The sequence below is a fragment of the Triturus cristatus genome, chromosome 3_1 (genome assembly GCF_964204655.1).
Source record: "Triturus cristatus chromosome 3_1, aTriCri1.1, whole genome shotgun sequence".
NCBI classification, from domain to species: domain Eukaryota; kingdom Metazoa; phylum Chordata; class Amphibia; order Caudata; family Salamandridae; genus Triturus; species Triturus cristatus.
Genome location: NC_140583.1, coordinates 491,777,743 through 491,799,109, shown reverse-complemented (window position 1 = coordinate 491,799,109; position 21,367 = coordinate 491,777,743). Strand labels below are relative to the sequence as shown.

The window sequence follows — 21,367 nt, the reverse complement described above, 5'->3', positions numbered from 1 at the left end:
AGTGACTGCCTGGGCCCTCGACGAGGTATGTGTTGTAAACTATGTACCCCACCTGCTGGCCTGGGCCCTCAATGAGGTATGTGTTGTGAAACTATGTGCCACAAGTGACTGCCTGGGCCCTCGACGAGGTATGTGTTGTAAACTATGTACCACACCTGTCGGCCTGGGCCCTCAACGAGGTATGTGTTGTAAACTATGTACCACACCTGCCGCTTTGGACCCTCAACGAGGTATGTGTTGTGAAACTATGTCTCACAAGTGAGTGTCTGGGCCCTCGATGAGGTGTGTGTTGTAAACTAAGTGTACAAGTGATTGCCTCGGCCCTCAACGGTATATTTGTTTTAAACTATGTACCACAAGTGACTGCCTGGGCCCTCGACGTGGTATGTGTCGTAAACTATGTACCACAAGTGACTGCCTGGGCCCTCGATGATGTATGTGTCAGAAACTATGTATCACAAGTGACTGCAGGGTCCTTGAAGAGGTATGTGTTGTAAACTATGTAACACACCCGACTGCCTGGGCCCTCAACGAGGTATGTGTTGTAAACTATGTGCCACAAGTGACTGCCTGGGCACTCAACGAGGGTTGTGTTGTAAACTATCTACCACAAGTGACCGCCTGGGCCCTTGATGGTGTATTTTTTGTAAACTATGTACCACAATTAACTGCCTGGGCTCTCAACGAGATATGTGTTGTAAACTATTTACCACAAATTACAGCTGGGCCCTCGACAAGGTATGTGTTGTAGACTATGTACCACAAGTGACTGCCTGGGCCGTCGACGAGGTATGTGTCTTAAACTATGTACTACAAATGACTGCTGGGCCCTTGATGAGGTATGTGTTGTAAACTCTGTACCACACCTGACTGCTGGGCCCTCGATGAGGTATGTGTCATAAACCATGTACCGTAAGTGACTGCCTGGGCCTTCGACACATGTGTCATGGACTATGTACCACAAGTGACTGCCTGGGCCCTCGATGAGGTACGTGTTTTAAACAATATACCAAACCTGCCGGCCTGAGCCTCAACGAGGTATGTGTTGTGAAACTATGTGCCACAAGTGACTGCCTGGGCCCTCAACGAGGTATGTGTCGTAAACTATGTACCACACCTGCCAGCCTCGGCCCTCAACGAGGAATGTGTTGAAAACTATGTACCACACCTGCTTGCCTGGTCTCTCAACAAGGTGTGTGTTGTAAACTATGTTCACAAGTGACTGCCTGGGCCCTTGATGAGGTATGTGTTGTATGTGACAGAAACGATGTATCACAAGTGACTGCTGGACCCTTGAGGAGGTATCAGTTGTGAAGTATGTAACACACCTGACTGCCTGGGCCCTCAATGAGGTATGTGTTGTAAACCATGTGCCACAAGTGACAGCCTGGGCCCTTAACGAGGTATGTGCTGTAGACTATGTACCATAAGTGACTGTCTGAGTCCTCAACGAGGTATGTGTTGTAATCTATATACCACAAGTGACAGCCTGTGCCCTCGACGAGGTCTGTGCTGTAGACTATACTACACATGGTTGATACATGTATGTTTGTGTTATAGTGACTGTCTGGTCCCTCAACAAGGTATGTGTTGTAAACTATGTACCAAACCTGCTGGCCTGGGCCCTCAACGAGGTATGTGTTGTAAACTATGTACCACACCTGCTGACCTGGTTCCTCAACGTGGTGTGTGTCATAAACTATGTACCATAAGTGACTGCCGGGGGCCTCGATGATGTATGTGTCAGAAACTATGTATCACAAGTGACTGCTGGGCCCTTGAAGAGGTATGTTTTGTGAAGTATGTAACACACCTGACTGCCTGGGCCCTCAATGAGGTATGTGTTGTAAACCATGTGCCACAAGTGACAGCTTGGGCCTTCGACGAGATATGTGCTGTAGACTATATACCATAAGTGACTGCCTGTGCCCTCGACGAGGTATGTGTTATAAACTATGTGCCACAAATGACTGCCTGGGCCCTCGATGAGGTATGTGTCGTAAACTATGTACGATAATTGGCTGCCTGGGCCCTCGATGAGGTATGTGCCGTAAACTATGTTGCAAAAATGACTGTCTGGGCCCTTGATGTGGTATGTGTTGTAAACTATGTACCACAAGTGACTGCCTGGGCCCTCGACGGGGTATGTGTTGTAAACTATATACCACACCTGCCGGCCTGGGCCCTCAACGAGGTATGTGTTGTGAAACTATGTGTCACAAGTGAGTGTCTGGGCCCTCGATGAGGTGTTTGTTGTAAACTATGTTCACAAGTGACTGCCTGGGCCCTCAACGGTATATTTGTTGTAAACTATATACCACATTTGACTGCCTGGTCCCTCGACGAGGTGTGTATCGTAAACTATGTACCACACCTGACTGCCAGTGCCCTCGACGAGGTATGTGTTGTAGACTATACTACACGTGGTTGATAAATGTATGTTTGTGTTATAGTGGCTGCCTGGGCCCTCAACGAGGAATGTGTTGTAAACTGTGTAACACACCTGACTGCCTGGGCCCTCGACGAGGTATGTGTTGTAAACTATGTAACACACTTGACTGCCTGGGCCCTCAACGAGGTATGTGTTGTAAACTATGTGCCACAAATGACCGCGTGTGTCCTCGACGAGGTTTGTGCTGTAGACTATACTACAAGTGGTTGATACATGTATGATTGTGGTATAGTGCACATACCACTAGTGACTGGAAGGGCCCTTGGTTTTACTCCTCTAGTTTGACCATCTGCACCTTCAGTCCGTTAATCGGGATTTATTTTTTCAAGCCGTTCTGTGGGATTCCCAATAGTAAACTCTGGGACTAATCCTCCTTGACGTCATTCTAATCCAGATTAGCGGGTCACGGCCACGGTTCATGTTAAAGTGTCTGAAGAGCGGCGTCTGGGCCCGGGCGGGAGAGGGGGGGCACAGAGTACGGGTTTGGAAGTCGGAGGAGAGGGAGGGCGATGTGGTGACAATTAAACGGATCAGCGAAGAGGCGAGTGATGGGGTAGCGTTAACGAAAGCAGGAATCAGACAATCAAGGTAGAGTTAGCAAGAGAGGAGACCGAGAGAGGGAAGGGTGGAGAGACCCGTGAGAGAGTGCGCAGTGACAGAAGTGGCAGATATAGAGCGCGCGTGAAGCAGAGGTGCAGCGTTCAGAAACTTCAGAAGGAGGTGAGTTTAGAATGGGAGACGCGTGACAAGAAACAGGCCCTCGGTATAAAGAGACTAAGCCAAAGAATAGTGAGGGCAGCAGTGCGAGGGAGAAGAGTGAGGAGAGGAGAGAGAGGCAAGATAAAATGTTGGCGATTTGACAAAGCAGCACAGGGCGGGAGACGGAGTGACGAAAGAGGAAAAGGTGAGAAGAGGGTGAATAGAAATGAGGCGAGGGAGGAGGGGCTGGAGATTTGAGACCAGTTAAAACTGCAGCACGTGATGGCGAGTTGTGCAGTAGAGAGGGTGAGGAGACTGGGAAACGCGAGGGGGTTTAAGGGAGGAAGCGAAGGGGTGGGACGGGAATGAGGCATTAAGGGAAGAAGGCTGGAGAGCGTTGTGGAAGGGATAAGTACACAGTAAGAGAATTACAAGAGACACATAGAGCGCGGCAGTGCATGATCTGATAGATGGCAAACGGACACACTGACAGAGACATATATAAAGAGATACTTCGAAGATACTTATACATGGGTACAGTACGACAGGCCTTTACATCGATGCACAGACTGAAAACAGACACCCGCGTGTAGTGGCAGGCTGTTATATAAATATAGGCAACCAGAGATACAGGTACATGGATGGATGGATAGAATATGTATGTGTGTGTGTTTGTGTGCAGTTAGATGGTGGATTAAGTGAAGGAGTGCACCCAACGTGGTACAGCACAGATGCCACCACTGGCCTCGGGCGGTGCCCACGGATGCCCAGCAGAGGCGGGTGCGTCTCCTTGGCCGCTCCGGCCTCCCCGAGCCGCAGTGTGCAGTGCGCGGTCTGCAGAGAGCAGGCTACCAGCTCTAATGAAGTAACAGCTGCCATCCGTCACCATCCATCACCTCCCAGACGCCGCCACCGGCTGCTAATGCAGTGCGCAGGGCTCGAGGCTGCCCCGAGCCTGCCTCCGCCGGGAGCTTTACTGGGAGAGGCCATCGCTGTGCAGAACCTGCACTCTCCCACCAGGGCATGGGGGACCGGTGGGGGGGGGGGGGGGGGGGGGCAGTAGCTCTACAGAACCTGCACTCCCTCTCTCACCAGGACCAGGGGGGCAGAGACTACAGAACTGCGCGCTCTCACCAGGGTCTCGGGCAGGCAGTAACTCTACAGAACTTGCTATCTCTCTCACACTCACCAGGGGCTGAGGGGGCAGTAACTCTACAGAACCTGCCCTCTCTCACCTATACCTGTGGGGGCATAGAGCCGGTGCAGTCTTTGCAGGCACGGCTGTACTAACAGCTCCCTAGCACTTTCTTCAGCGCATTGGTTGCTTCATGTGCAGCTCACGTTCATTGTCATTTTACTCGTATGTTACAATCCGCGGTGTTATGTGCGCCTTCGTGTCTCAGTCTCCAGAGAACCGTTAAAATGTCCTGCGGAGAAGAGTCCAGTTTAAAGACGTTTGAGCAAAAACCGGCAAGTTGACGCACTCCCTCTCAGCATCCGTGCACGGGCCGTGAGACAGCTGTTCTTTGGAATTACACAGGAATTAAAGAAACAACGCGGAGCCATTCCAGCTGCATTACAGCACTGCGGGCTGCGGCCACAGGCGCAACCGACCGCGCAAGGCTTCGAGGCGCCTTATCGAATACGTGTCTGGCTCTGGTGGACAGCAAACTATGAAATATTTTCCGTTATCTTCTGTAAAACATGCAGGGAACAATTTGAAGCACAGAGTAGAAGAGCTGGTGTCAACAAAGGGAAGCTGAGGATTCCCGCCAGAGGCATCGATTACCCTGGAGGGAAGTACCAGCGCCCCTACTGCTGCAGCAGACGCACACAAGGGCTACAGACACATTAACATTCTTGAACATGCAACGCCATGGCGTGTCCTGCGCACACATGAAGCTCAGGGGCAGTGATACGGGTTTGGTGTAAACCAGTATCCAACAGAGGCATGCCCATAAACACGTTAAGAAGCAATAACAGGACATTTTAAGAACCAGTACTGCCCCTGGACCAATGCACCGTTTCAATTTACACCCGCAATGGTCTTCGGTTTGAGCAGAGGTTAAAGTCAAGGGGATGGTACATACTGAGGAGCATCCGATATTTACTGCATCCCCCCATCAGGACCAGCATCCTTCTGCGGCCGCCTTACCTCGGGGGGTAGAGCCTCCTCCGCCGCTCACTCTCGGCGGACACCTTGTCCCTGCTCAGCAGGTAGCCTGTCGCCACCGTCCCGGCCCCCACGATGGCCAGGAAGCCGGCGGACCTCCTGCTGCTCAGGACCCTGGAGAAGCTGCTGGCCATGCTGGCTGCGGTGGGCTCTGCGGCACAGGAGAGAGGACGCGGGGCACGGCGAGGCCTGGAGACACACGGGACCTGCGGTGGAAGAGGAGAGAGAGAGAGTGAGGGGGCGAGCCGAGAGCACCAAGCGGGCGGGGACGTGAGAGGAATAGAAAGATTTTTGCAAGGGGATTACAGCTCAGAGAGGGGGTGGGGGCCTAATTTGCACGGGGTGGAGCAGCATTCCCTCTCTATCACTGCACCGGGCAGAGCACGCCCCTCTCTAGCACTGCACCGGGCAGAGCACGCCCCTCTGTAGCACTGTGACGAGCAGCATGCACCTCAGCACCGCAAAGAGCACCACACGCCCCTCTCTAGCACTGCACAGAGCAGCACACACTGCAGCACTGCAAAGATCAGGGCACGCACCTGTCAGCACTGCACAGAGCGGCACACACTACACTCTAGCACGGAGCAGAGCAGCACACACCTCTCGGCACTCCGAAGAGCACCACACTCCCTCTCTAGCACTGCACAGAGCAGCACACACCTCTCGGCACTGCAAAGAGCACCACACTCCCTCTCTAGCACTGCACAAAGCAGCACACACTCCACTCTAGCACTGCACATAGTACCCCCAGGGGCACCCCGCTTTCCCCCCTCCTCCAAATTAGGTTACCCAATGAAAACACAAGAAACAGTTGTAAGTGGGTAACAAATGCTGCAGGTTTATTACATAATTCCAGGATATGTAATAGGTGGGTTATCTTACGGGCGATCCAAGGGCAGGCGGCCATCTACTTCACCTGCCCGCCTGATGAGCCGGGCAGCACGGGAACGACCCGCAAGTGCTGCCCCCCAAGTGATTCTTTTTACGATCACGTGCCGTTGAAATTCTACTCACACCCCCCCTCTCGGGGCGGAGCGTCGCATAGCAAGCCCCCGGTTGTTCAGGCCCACAACCGCCCGCAGGCCTAGCGGGGCGCCGACCGGCTTCCGGGACCTCTCTGGAGGCTCCTCGTTTTGGCTCAGGCACCACGTGGTGCCGCGCAGAGGTACCCTTTGTACCGGCCTGCTTCCAGATCGCCCTGTAACTCCGCCTGCAACGAAAAGGAAAACATTACAACGCTCAGAAAAAAAACCCCACCCAACCACGCCTACGCCGGGTAAGCGGTAGGGAGGGAAAAAGGCGAGGTGGGCGACAAAAGAGGTCGCCAGTGAGGGTGGGGGAAGGCTAAATAGCCTCCCCCTCACACCTGGGCCCGGAAGTGACGCGCATTGCACTTCACTTCCGGCCCTGACACGGAGGGGGGCACCAGTCTGTGTCCCTGCCCCCCCCCCGAAGGAGGGAGTGGGGAGGGGTGACCGGGGCCCCGGGGCCACTAAGGCGCCGACCGCCGAGTGGCCCCCTGCGGGGGCCGCGGTCAGCGGCATAGTACCCCCAGGAGCACCCCGCTTTCCCCCCTCCCCCAAATTAGGTTACCCAATGAAAACACAAGAAACAGTTGTAAGTGGGTAACAAATGCTGCAGGTTTATTACATAATTCCAGGATATGTAATAGGTGGGTTATCTTACGGGCGATCCAAGGGCAGGCGGCCATCTACTTCACCTGCCCCCCTGATGAGCCGGGCAGCACGGGAACGACCCGCAAGTGCTGCCCCCCAAGTGATTCTTTTTACGATCACGTGCCGTTGAAATTCTACTCACACCCCCCCTCTCGGGGCGGAGCGTCGCATAGCAAGCCCCCGGTTGTTCAGGCCCACAACCGCCCGCAGGCCTAGCGGGGCGCCGACCGGCTTCCGGGACCTCTCTGGAGGCTCCTCGTTTTGGCTCAGGCACCACGTGGTGCCGCGCAGAGGTACCCTTTGTACCGGCCTGCTTCCAGATCGCCCTGTAACTCCGCCACAGCCCTGGAGGCGGCTAACCGTCGCAGCCAGGGCCCCCCACCAACCTAGCTCTTACCTGCACCTCTCCTATCTAGGGCTTCCTGCAACTAGCTGGAAGGGAACCATCCCTGCAGACAGAAGAGTTTGACATTCTGCCACCTCATGACAGTTTGACAGTGCTCGCGGGACTCAAACCCTGTGAGATCCCTTATAACCACAGGCCCAAGACTTACCAGTGAGCTATAGCTCCTGGAGTTGAAGATGGCCCCATCTATGTCCCCAATCCCTAGACGCTATCCTAATCGGATAGGGTCTGTTGGAATAAAGGGGCCTGTGAAGATGTGCAATAACTATTCGCCCCCCAGCGGGAAGGTTACACCTATTCCCAATCCTGGGCCTGCCCACTTTGACTATTATGACGAGAAGGGTTTTACTTAACATTTGCCTGGGCCTATCTCCAATTGATGGTGATTACACCCAGCTGAAGGCCAGAAGCCCGCCTAAGGAGCCTATTCACTTGTTTTGCTACCCGGCTCCCTTCTGGGAGGGCCACAGAGTTAGGGCAACGCGTGTGCTCCCAGGGCACGGTGCTGCTGGAAAGCAGATATCTGATACTCACACGCTGGTACCTTATCTGTTGCTAAATGCCCTACTGCAGGAAGTTTCCCAAGAACCGTAGACTTCGCGGTCCCACCTAACTTGATCCCATCACCTGGGGGGAACCCAGTGGTGGCAGGACCTGCATGGTAACTCCATCCCGGCGTAGCTATCGCTTATTTGTGCCGCCGAAGCAGGTAATGCCCCCTTAGTCTCAAGTTCTACCCCTAGAGGATAACCTTGGGAGCAGACAAGTCTGTGGGAACCAACCGGAAACTTTGGTGCAAATACCGGCCCTATTCTGAACGTAGCGAATGCTGCACGGTCAATAATGCCCTGATGCCCTGGGGCTCTACGTGGTCTTTACCAAACTTTGAACGACCGCACACTTGCTATATAACAACCATACCACCCACCAGCCGGGTGGAAGGTCTTCATTGAAGTAACCCGAAATCTGTCTTTGGTTGCAGGGGAATGCCCCCCAAAGTACATCTGGACCTGTTCCAATATGGTTCCTTCAGCTACTCCATCTGCAGGCCTAACTCTTGGTTATGGTGCCCAGCTCAGTGTTCTGCAGGCCAATCGGCTTAACCATGAACTATCGGTCGATTTGAGACAGAGGTAAACCACGGGTTGCAATCCGCTCGCGAGCGGCGCACCCGCAACCACTTGGATAATCACGCCGGTAACCTTGTGCCGTGATTTAGGCCCTAGTGATGCGCTATGTGGTGACCACTTATTCTTTTGCCGCTATGTCAGTGCGTCCCCGAATTCAATGCGATTGGGGCACTGAACTGCACCCATATCTAACCCATCTAGTGGCTCAATCCAGACTTCCTTTAGCATTAGATAATAACTACCATTCTATCTCGGTTGTGTTGCCCTGCCCGACTAGGCACCCACCCGGGTGTCTAGGTTACAGTTAGATATGTGTGAGTTCCCCATATCAGTGACCGTTGAAGGCGGCCCACATAAGCATGTTGGCGGGGCCAAGTTGCGGGCTTAAGCATACCTCTTTTAGACTGTCGGCAGCGACCCGTGTTTAACTGTTACTAACATGGCAATGACAGTTCTACGTTAGGACTATCCCCACACTGGTCCGCCCTGCCCAAGGACTGATGCACCTGGGAGGGCGAGGCCGTAAGCAATGGGGGTGGGTATCGAGACAACAACAATGACAAGCGACCCAAGCCCCCTTTCAGCAAAAGGTTGGAGACGAGCGACACGTGGTCACGTGTGGTCAGGATCGGACTGCGCGACCCTTACTGTAATTAGCACTTATATGTCGCGCGAACTCGACCCGAAGGTAATGGTGCGCCGTTCATGAGCACCGTATATACATAAATCATCAGGCACGTGGATAATAATTATCTGGCCAGAGTCACCGCGTGACCCGCCCGAAGGTGTTGGGAGTGCAGTGCATGAGCCCCGTATTTACATACCTTATTCGGGCACGGTCGATTAGTGATTAGCTCAAACCGTACTGCGCACCAAATTATTAGAGCGCCGGACACAAGCACCGACCAAATAACCCATTCAGGTGCAGGAGTCGTTGTAATGCCCGGAATCGCCTAATGCGCGCGAATGTGGGCACGAGCAACTTCTTGTGAGTAATACATGTACCTGTATCATGTGTCTGCATCATAGGAAGCCAGCCACCACACGTCACAAACCCAGCGCGAACTCGATCCGAAGGTATAGGCGCGCAGTTCATGAGCACCGTATTTACATACATATTCGGGCACGGAAGTGTGATCATGAGTCGCGACCCTCGGGGGGGCCAGGTAGACCAGGCCCGGCAGCACGCGTGTATCTTCGCGACCCTCGGGGGTTCAGGTGGACCAGGCCCAGCAGCACGTATGCATATCTGGGCATGGGGTGATCAGTGATTTGCCCGGAGTCACAACCACCGCGCGAACTCGATCCGAAGGTAATGGTGCGCCGTTCATGAGCACCGATATACATACATCGTCAGGCACGTGGATAGTAATTATCTGTCCAGAGTCACAGCGTGACCCGCCCGAAGGTGTTGGGAGTGCAGTACATGAGCCCGTATTTACATACCTATTAGGGCACGGTCGATTAGTGATTGGCTCAAACCGTAATGCGCGCAAAATTATTAGAGCGCTGGACACAAGCACCGACCAAATACCATTCATGTGCAGGAGTCGTCATAATGCCCGGAATCACCTAATGCGCGCGAATGTGGGCACGCCAGTGAGGGTGGGGGAAGGCTAAATAGCCTCCCCCTCACACCTGGGCCCGGAAGTGACGCGCATTGCACGTCACTTCCGGCCCTGACACGGAGGGGGCGTTAGAACTAAGGGCAAACCCAATAATCACTGGGACCTGGGTAACAAACAGTGGAATAGAAGTGGTCCCAGAGTATACATAGAGATTGAGAAAGATCAACAAAAGGAAAAATTGCAACAATTTTAAGACAAAACCATAGTGTTATTTAATCACACTAGGAACAGGCATATAAATGCATAAAGTAAATCACACTATTTACAAATGTGCAGGGTGCCACGGGGAAGGGGAGGGAGTGAAGAATTGGGTAGGGTAGTAGAATAAGTGACTTAGACAAGTTCAAAGCAATGGTACAAATCAATTGTTGGGCACCTTAGTGTCGTGCCAAATATTCAAGAGTCATTCATTGACAAAATCAAATATTATTGCCAGGAGGCCATATACAAGTGAAAGTTCACAGTGCTCGACGCACTATTGAGGGTACTGGCATGATGGGATGTCGACGTTTCGACCCCTCTTCAAAGGTAGGTAGGTTAAATCCTTACAGGTGGGGTCTTCCTCAGGACAAAGAGGATGGTGAACCGGGGAAGGTAGGCACCTATGCAAAGATATGGGTGGGAGTTAAAAAAGGAATAGTGCCAAGCGGAAATTCAACTGTAGGACTGGATAAGGATATGACTGCCGTAATTACCAGAAAAAGAGAGGACATCAAGTCAGTGACAGCTTGGCATCTGGGCACAGAAGGCTCAAAAAGTCAGGTGGGAGTGAAAGTCACCTAAAAATTAATTTAAAAGCGACAGTAAGGTCAACAATGCAGTTGGTTTTAAAAGCGGGAGGTGGGTGATGACTCCAAATAAATCTAAACTCACGTGTATTTTTTGAAAAAAGGGAGGAATAGAATACTCCATCAAAAACACACCGCTGTGTAATCGGTATGTAGGGTGAGACGAATCACCGAGGAAACAGCCTCTAAAAACAAATGGAGAAAGCGTTCTATAAATGAGTGAAACAATAGGTGGTCCTACAATAGAGAAATACAGAGCTAACAGGACCAGGTCACCCACATTATCATCCGTATACTAAGATGTCAGAAAGCGGGACTAACAAATCCAGTCAATAGCAAAACTGAGAAAATGTATAATTAATGAGTCGAATCCAGCAGGACTAGCTTATACCCAAAAAGTAAACAAAAAGGCGATTAATCGTGTTGTGCCCGAGGACTAATTAACCGGACTGAAGTTTGACCAGAAGCACGTACAGGTGAAAAACCATAGCAATAATGAATAAGGCAAAAAATGACTATGAGTGAAACGGGGGACTAAACATATGGACAGGGACAAAAATCTGGGTCAAATTAATCAAAGTAAACGGAGTGTCTTCCAAAAAGTTCCCTTACCTTGAGACGGCGTGCTAGACTGAACTCGCTCGACTCTCCCGGCTAACTGAGGACGCGGAGCGGCTCCCAGATAAGGAGAACGCTGGAACCGCGTGACGTTAAACCGGGTGCAGCAGCAAGATGCTGCCAATAACTGGAGAATAGAAGAAAGACCATTCGAGTAGTTCAAATGCGAGGTTAGAAGATAGAAGGTGGGTAAATGAAATCCCGGACAAAATAAATAGAGTAAATAGGATAAAGTCGGATTAAATGTGTTAATGAATATCATTTAATAGAATGCAAGACTGAAAGGGCCTCGTCGGGGGGGCACCAGTCTGTGTCCCTGCCCCCCCCCCCCGAAGGAGGGAGTGGGGAGGGGTGACCGGGGCCCCGGGGCCACTAAGGCGCCGACCGCCGAGTGGCCCCCTGCGGGGGCCGCGGTCAGCGGCAAAGCAGCACACGCTCCACTCTAGCACGGAACAGAGCAGCACACACCTCTCGGCACCGCAAAGAGCACCACACGCCCCTCTCTAGCACTGCACAGACCAGCACACACTGCAGCACTGCAAAGATCAGGGCACGCACCTGTCAGCACTGCACAGAGCAGCACTCACTCCACTCTAGCACTACGCAAAGCAGCACACACTCCACTCTAGCATTGAGTAGAGCAGCACACACCTCTCGGCACTGCAAAGAGCACCACACTCCCCCTCTCTAGCACTGCACAGAGCAGCACACAATTCACTCTATCGCTGCACAAAGCAGCACACACTCCACTCTAGCACTGCACAGAGCAGCACACACCTCTCGGCACTGCAAAGAGCACCACAGTCCCCTCTAGCACTGCACAGAACAGCACACTCTTCACTCTAGCACTGCACAAAGCAGCACACACTCCACTCTAGCACTCCACAGAGCAGCACACACTCCGCTCTAGCACTAAGCAGAGCAGCACACACCTCTCGGCACTGCAAAGATCAGGGCACGCACCTGTCAGTACTGCACAGAGCAGCACACACTACACTCTAGCACTGCAAAAAGCAGCACACACTCCACTCTAGCACTCCACAGAGCAGCACACACCTCTTAGCATTACAAAGATAAGGGCACGCACCTCTCAGCACTGCAAAGAGCACCACAGTCCCCTCTCTGGCACTACACAGAGCAGCACACACCCCGCTCTAGCACTGCACAGAGCAGCACACACCCCATACAAGCACTGTCAGAGCACCATATGTTCTTCTCTAGCACTGCAGGGAGCAGCACCCACCCCTGTCTTACGCTGCAAAAAGTAGCACATGCTTCTCAACACTGTAAAGACCAGCAGGCACCTCACTCTAGTACTGCACAGTGCAGCACACACTGCTCAGCACAGTAAAGAGCAGCAGGCACCCTTCACTAGCACTGGACTGCAAAAAGCAGCACACACCAGCACAACGTGCAGAAGATTTACAATAATGGTTGGGATAACGCTTAGGTATGGGGCGAGGGGGCAGCTAGCACATTAATGCCACTTTGTAGTACTTCGGACAGCCCAGAGCAGCAAATCACATATTTTAGAACAGCTCAGTGGGCATTAGTTTAACAAAACTCATTGCAACAGCTTAGAAGAGGTTGAAAAACAATCTCACCCAGTGCTAAATTTGAGCCGGTGGTTACAGGTGGGGAACATCAGCATTCACTTTTGGGGACCAACATTTTTTTTTCTCTACAGAATTTGATCCAGAGCAAGATAAATAAAATTACAAGAGAGAGATGAAAAAACAGTGACAAAAGGAAGAAAGGACGAATGGAAAGAGGACTTACAAGAGTAAGAAAAAAAGTGAAGTGACTATGGGCAGCCACCAAAGCTGAAGGTCACTTTCTCCATTGCTATTCCACCCCCTTGAACAATTAGTCAATCAAAAATAATATTTATTTAGACCAGTTGGTCCTTAAATACATAAACACATTCATAAATACAATCCTTCATACCCACTAAATCAACAAATAAATAATAAAACACTACATAAAATTCCATAAAATGTAAAGATCATTAATGACTCCATTTTAAAATACAGAGACAATTTTATCATAGAGATATCTAAAGACTCCAGATCTATGCACTTAAACAAACTTTATTTCACTTTAAGGATAAACCTCCCATTAGCACATGCTATGTGTTATAATCTAGTAAGTGATTAATGCATTCTCTCTGTTGTTGCCCTTTGCCTTGCTGCTCAGCAGGCGCGGTGCGTCCATTGGGGCGTGGGGGCATAGCCCCCCCGGCCGCGCCCGCAGCTCCCTCCTAGCTCCCTCCTCTGTGAATGTCAGTCAGCATGACGTCGGACCGTGGGCGGTCCGGCGTCATGTTGACTGACATTATTGTCAGACGCCTTTGGGAAAGGCAGCACAAGTGCGCATGAGTGGGCATGGAGCCTAATTTTTACTCCGTGCCCAGTCATGCGTACTTGTGTTTTTGCTGCCTTGCGCATGCCCATTAGGAGCCCCTCGGTCTCCTAATGGGCAGGCGGCGGGCGAGGAGTAGGCGGTGCTGTCAGCCAATCCTGGCGCTGCTGCAGCGCCAGGATTGGCTGAGGGCCGGGTTGCAGTCACTTGCGTCACGTCGCGTGGACGTGGTGTTCCGGACCGTTTGAAGGGGCAGACAGGCGCCAACGCGGACCAGGAGAAGAGGCGGTCAGGTAAGTGTTTTTTAATTTTAGTTTTAGGGTACATGAGTCATAATCGGTGCGGTTTGAGGATTCCTGTTCCTTGTGCTGTTGATCAGCATCATAAGTGAAAGAAAGCCTATCATTTATGTTCTGTTCTGTTATAGTCCTTTCCTTTTTCTTCCGTTTTATTCTGTTGTGCTTCATTCTGGGCTTTTGAGTTATTTTAATTCCACTTGGCATTCCCTTAGCAATTAAGTTTAGCTCCTCTCCCATTCTGCTCTGTTGGATGTTTGTGTGTATATACGATGGTTGTTTTGTTGCCTTGCTGAGTGATCTATAGCTGCTGTCAGTGTCATAGCAGCCTACAGTTCTGTGGCAATTGTTTGTATTGTTCATTTGCTTGAAGCCACTTAGAGCAGAGCTAACCTAGCCAAAGGTGCAACTCAATGCTATATATTTACGCCACGGCGGCTTAGTAACAGAAGACACCGTGATGCAGACGGTGACGTGAGCAAACCCACTAAACTCTTTAAAGTTAAAGGTATTATTTCCCAACTGCTCTCTATTTAGGCTGAAAAAGCAGATTTTTTCTTGACTAGTATTCACAGCTGTTCTTAAAGAATACAACCGGTTGGTCCACACTACTGATGGTCAATCCTCCAGACGCTATAGCAGCAAGAACATGACTGGGTGCTTTCGAGCAGAGCAAGCGCAGTCTCTAATACTGCCCTAACCTGACACAGCAAAATATATAATTGTAAGAACATTGCCATAACCACTAAAGCTAGAAACAGTGCTGCGTCATGAATCATGCATCGCACCAAGCCGCAGTAACATCACTATGCATACGCGCACTTGCGTGATGACGCATTTCCACATATACATTATGGTGGTTTAAGGTTTCTGTTTTTGCAGTGCTGTCTAGTATGATCCTTTTTGGCACTGCTGGCCAGCATCGGCAAAAAACAAAGACAATAGGTCTGCATTGACAGAGTGAAAAGGTGAGACCTATCGGCTTTGCCAATGCTTCTTCTCGTTTACCCTCTTATCGCCTTTGGAGACTCTGGTAGAAACGCAGAGGTATTCAGTGTGAACGGAGAGCTGGTGCACTATCTGTTCAGATCAAGAACCCTGTAGCTTTTGGGTTCTCCTAGGTTTTAACTGGAGCTTGGTGAGGACCAATAGTAAAATGAGAAGTATATAATAAATATAACATTTTTCATTGGAATGGATATTGTAGCCGTATGCGGCTTGAGTGTTTTGCTTTAATGAATTAAAATTGCATCTAAAGTTGAATCTAAAACGGTATTACGGCGCCTGTATTGGGTATTCTCAGTTCTGTACAATAACTTTGCTGCTGACTGACTATGGCAGACGGACATGTTCTCATGCCTTCTAATGGACTGAGTGGTGGCGGTGTTATAGGCGGCTCCTGCAGAACCAGGACTACCAATTCTCAGTGCCCAGCACAGCGTTTGATAGTGGAGAGCATGAGACGTTGTTGCCAAGGCTGGGCCAAGTGGAGCCTGGAGGGCTTGCCTTTATGTAGACAGGCTAACTCGCCTTTGGAGGTGGGCAGTATGTGACAACGTCATATTGCTCATTTCGAAATATGACTGACCCGAAGGATCAGCCTCGTCACCCCTCTTTTTCAACGCGTACGTCCTCCCCGTCCTCAAACTGATTTGAACATTGAACCTACAGTAACACAGGGGCGGCTGGTGACATTTGAAAATGGCGGGATATGTACTTAGCTGGGATCAGAGTTGGGAAGGTCTAATTTTGATTGCAAGTGTTTTGAAGAAAATCCATGGAGGGGAAGGGGTGTTTTGGTCCTAGTTTGAGAGTGCGTTTTGACGCAACTTTGTTACGGGGCACTTTTATGCCCCGCCATTTTCAAATGTCACCAGCCGCCACTGCTGCTCAGTCTATGTGATGTCATCAGAATGTTGAGAGTGTTTGAGTGGAAGAAGAGATCAGTTGGTGTGGAAGGGCTGAGCGGCAAGGAGGCTGCTCCTGGTGGGGCATAGTATGAGGCATAGCATGAGACATAACTTGGATTCTATCTGAAGAATAAAGCTGTGATCCTTATATACATCACTGGACTACTTATCTTTCATTTCCTTGTAACACTGGCGACGATTTTAAAGAACCTGCGTGCTACTTCAATGGAGATGGGACTTTTAAAACTGAAGAAACTACAACCTGTGGATTTGAACAAACCTGGCACCCCTAATGCCCCACCAGTGACCATTTCATCGGTCGTCCCAACCAGTAAGTGCCAGTTTGTCTTAGACTTTCCTTCATTGTCTTAAAGCCTACCTGTCTTTGATGAACTGTTCCTGTCCTGTAACATGCAAACAGAGAACATCATCTGTGACCTGGACATTATTTACTTGTACTAGAGTGTACTGTACATTTGGATTTGTGGTGGTTCCTGCTGCCCGTTGGATTTTGTAACGTTTTACCAGTGAACTAAGGTGCCAGTTCCTACCTGCCTCCCTGCTATCCACTGCTTGCCTGTCTTGGAAGTGTGCCCTCCTGCTCCTTGGGACAGTCCCAGATTGCCAGTTCTTGCCGCTTGTCTGCTTCCTGTGATTTGTTCTGCCAGCCTGCATACTGGTGACTGACTTTGCCAAGGTGCCATCCTTGGGAAAGTACCCGATGTTCCTGCTTCTGGCCACACCCAGTGCCAGATCTAACCCTGATGCCTGCCCTCAACCTTCATTTGTTTGTTGTGGAGAAGACCCGCTCCCAAGTTTAAACCCAGTATTGTGCACGCTTGAGGGTCTGCTGCAGTGTTTTATCTGTGATGTGCACTGCTTCCAATGTGTTTTGGCGCTTTACTGTCAAGACTTTGTTGCTGCGCCATTGTAAAAATAAACCGTCATCTCCCTGCAACCTTTGTTGATGCCAGCGCAAGTTTTACCTGTTTAAAAGATGTTCCACGCGTGATTTCTCATCCGCTCTCTCGAGCCCTGTGTGACACTCCCTCCGCGTCAAGATTTCTGCCCGGCGACATTTAGTGTACATTCGTGTCTGGAGCCACCCGGCACGACGTTAAAAACGTGCCACCATCTTTGGTTTGGGCGATTTGTTGCCAACCACGCTCCGTGTAAGGCAATAAAGCTGGAGTCCTTTGCAGAAGACCAGGAATCCTTGCCTGCAGTCATATTGTGCTTGGAGCGTCGTGGATGTCATAGTACACCTCTGCCAACCACGTTTTGTTAAGATGAAGTTCGCTGAGGATGCCATCATCAAGATTAACCTCGCTGTGGCGTCTGTTTCTAGAGTGTCTTCTGCCAACCACGCTTGTCCTTAAAGTCATTTCAAGAGTTCCTCGTCTGCAGCAATGTCGACCTGTTTATCTGCTCGTTTTTTTCCCACTGGATCATTTTATGCAACCCTCTCTTATTTCCTGGTGAGACTCTGGTGCAATGCTGTTTACAGCTTCCTAAAGAAACGAAGGTACTGTTTTTCCTGGTTTGTGGCTCACATGTTCCAGACTTTAGCTGTTTACTGCCAACGGTGACTACCTTCTTTATTTTAGCTTATTGTTTTCTTGGGACAGTGCATTTTTCATAATGTTGTCGTTTGTGCTCAAATGCTTTTAATTGTGTCATTCCTTAAGGTTCAATTTCATGTGTGCTTCTTATGCGATGATTGTACCAATTACTGTTACCTGTTCCAGTATTTGTATGAGAAGGGGTGAGAGAGTGTAGTGTCATTGTTTTGCATTTGTATGAATAGAGAGAGAGAGAGAGTGTAATGTCCGTGGTCATGTTAGTGTACGCCTTTGAGTAAGTTTTGGTTATACCATCTGAATTGGTTGTTACCTCGTGTGAGGCGTTGGACTGTGTGTTACGGGTGCGCACATGAGAAGACTCCTTCTTCTGAAGCTTCTCTGACTTACCTGTTTTGGTTATACCCTCTGTTTGGTTGTTACCTCATGTGAGGTGTTGGACTGTGTGTTACGGGTGCGCACATGAGAAGACTAATTCCTTTTTAGCTTCTCTGGATTTACCTTTGTTTTGGGAAGATGAGAATGCTCTTTAGCTTCTCTGGATTTACCCTTGTTTGGGAAGAAGAGAATGCTTTTTAGCTTCTCTGGATTTACTCTTGTTTTTGGCTGAGGTATTTGTATCACCCTGTGGTTAGGGGTTGCAAAATTACCCTGATAGTGTAACGTCTTGAAGCTTTGTGTTATTCTTGAAGCTCGTTGACTTTTTGTATGTGTGTATGTCCATCTCCACACATTTTATTTATAACTAGTCATATTGCATGTATGAACAATGATCTTGCATGCTTGTATTTTTACAATTCTGTTGAGGGGGGGATGTGTTATAATCTAGTAAGTGATTAATGCATTCTCTCTGTTGTTGCCCTTTGCCTTGCTGCTCAGTCTATGTGATGTCATCAGAATGTTGAGAGTGTTTGAGTGGAAGAAGAGATCAGTTGGTGTGGAAGGGCTGAGCGGCAAGGAGGCTGCTCCTGGTGGGGCATAGTATGAGGCATAGCATGAGACATAACTTGGATTCTATCTGAAGAATAAAGCTGTGATCCTTATATACATCACTGGACTACTTATCTTTCATTTCCTTGTAACACTATGTCCAAAAATTAGTCATAATATGTAACATTAGATTATTTTCTCACTAGCCACCAGGCTCTCACCTGCATCATATGTGTATTCTTCAACTAATTATCATCCCTAGCAACCAATAATGTTAATTTCACTCATACACAGATGACAAATTTACATTAAATTCCACGGCCCATCTGATGACTCCACAGCTACTCCAAGAATTTCAGAAAATGAATGAGCAGCAGAGACTTCAACTAAGAAAGTCAACTAATCCAAAATGGAAGTTCTCTTCCTCATCCAATAACACCTACTAACCCTACCCTCAGAATATACATGCCAGTCTTTTTTTAACACCCCATTCTATGCTGCCTCCCAACGTCTTGGTATCTTTGCCCCCCATCCCCCAATACTTTTGTTCTTGAACTGTCGTGTAGTTCCTATAAACCCTTTATAGGATCTGCGCGTTTAGACAACATACACTGCGGGACTGGTGTCCAGACTGATTCCAGACGCCCCTACCAGGTATATTGGCCTGTGTACCAGCTAGCTCACAGTGCCACTATAATCTCCTCTTACCAAGGAGAGACTAGTTCTCGGTAACTATCGAACATGAAAACCCTGATCTCTCAGGACCGTGGAAACAGTAACTTACTTTTCGCTCAGTCACTCGTGCTCAATTTTTCTCAGAGAGATACACAGAATAAATGGTTGGGACGTTTTCAATAAGCATTTATTGAGCAGTCGTTAATCTAGTGTAAAATAAGTGTAGTGAAATCAGCAGTAGACAGTAGCATAGATAAATGAGTAGAAGCACTAAGAAAGTAAACAGATGGTAGGTTTCTACCATTTTGCTAAAATCACAAACACACGCAAGTATATAAAATGCATGGCAATAAAGTGCGTACTCCTATGATGCACCCTAACTAGATGTACCTAAGGGTACCTAGCATGTGAGCAGGTATAAAGCCAAGAATCCCTCTAGGATAAAGCCACCCCCATCACCTGATGTGAGACTGCGGGATCCCGTTCTGGTCTCGAGCTGAACACCCCACAAGGGATGTCAGACCACTGTGAGCTGGAGTATCTGCATGCATGAACCTCAGCGTCTTGCATCAGTGTGTCGGCCAGGAAGTCCTGATCTCCTCTGACTATCCCAGCAAGATGTGATGTTTATATACCCTAAGGTATCCCCAGGGGTTCTACCTTGCTGTGCCAGTGTCAGACTTTGGATGACGTCAGGAATTAATTTTATACATAGTTCTTATGCAGGAGATGATGGTCCTGCTTTGTTTCCAAGAAACTAAGAATCCTCAAGCATAATTTATGAGGCCATTGTTCAGGGAAAAACCCTATGTACTGGGTGTAGTATTGTAACTAGGTTAAAGGCCAGTCCTTCAAATCTGTTATGTATGTAGTATAGGAGAGAATGTAGGTGAAGGGTTATGATGTTACCTGGACCTATATCGGGGTACCTGTATGAAATACAACAGATCCTTTCTGTTGACATATTGATAGGAAAATAATATTTCAAGATTGTATGGATCAGAAAGGACACGTAGATAAAGATTTTCAGGTTAGATTTATCACAGAATTTAGTAGAAAGTAGATTTGTGTGAAGTCTGTCACTAAACGTTAAGATGTTTTAAAACATTAACATCTGTCTAATTTATTATCAGATTATTCTCGGATAACATTTAGAAAAGCTAAGACTTTGAAACAATGATTGAGTCCCAGTGACACCATTAGACATGCTATCGTGTCAAACTAATTCAATACCTCATACTGCACAGGGCCTACCCATCCCCGCTGGCTGTTCATAAATATTTTCCTTTGGCTGCATCTTTGAGCCTCAAAGAAAGAGCCCTTAACAGCACATGATAGGCACGGTAGAGGTAAGCTAGTGTTTAAGGATAAGATAGAAGGATACAGAGGTTGTTAGAGTGTGTGAGAGAAATATAAGGAAATACAATTAGGGAGTAAGCATGTGTGTGAGAAGTGCACTGAGAAATCCAATGGGAGAAATGGAGGGAGAGTGACAAATACAATGGAAGCCAATGAGAAGTAGAGCCACATGTGGAACAGGAAATACATCAAAACATGTATTGAGAGAAACAGGAGGTACGTGGCACATGCAATGAAAAATAGAGCAAAGTATAGAGGCACATCACAGTGGGCAGTGCAGTAGCCTTCAAGATGACAATACAGGAAGTACAGTGGCAGAGGCAACTTGGAAATGCAACGGGAAAGGTAAAGATGGAGAAAATGCTATACGTGTGATTAGAATAATATGAGCAGATGTGAAGAAGTGTTTTTAAATGTTTTACAGTTGTGACCTCTGTATATAGAAGTAAGGAGGCCATACTGTGCCCAGCAGGCAACATTTTGGTGGTCTGCTGTTCTGTATCCTTGTTGATGCACAACATTCATTGGTAGGGCGAGGGGCTGGACCACAGATGGAAGGACGTGAGTCAATGGAGTGAAATGCATGCTTAGATTTTATCCCACGGCATCAGCAGGTCCTTCTTTCCACTAAAGGTGGTCACATGTCATACGGAAGATGTGTGATAAATGAATAGGTCCTGGTGAAA

At 49.1% G+C, this 21,367-nt stretch overlaps 1 protein-coding gene across 1 annotated transcript in view; it reads right to left on the bottom strand.

The window, feature by feature from the left end:
- CKMT1A (creatine kinase, mitochondrial 1A) overlaps positions 1–21,367 on the bottom strand; it is a 111,454-nt gene that overhangs the window by 58,266 nt on the left and 31,821 nt on the right. Inside the window, exon 2 of the mRNA XM_085644345.1 lies at positions 5,307–5,530. Coding sequence (XP_085500471.1) covers positions 5,307–5,458 — 152 coding nt within the window. The 5' untranslated portion in view covers positions 5,459–5,530. The remainder of the gene's footprint in view (positions 1–5,306; positions 5,531–21,367) is intronic.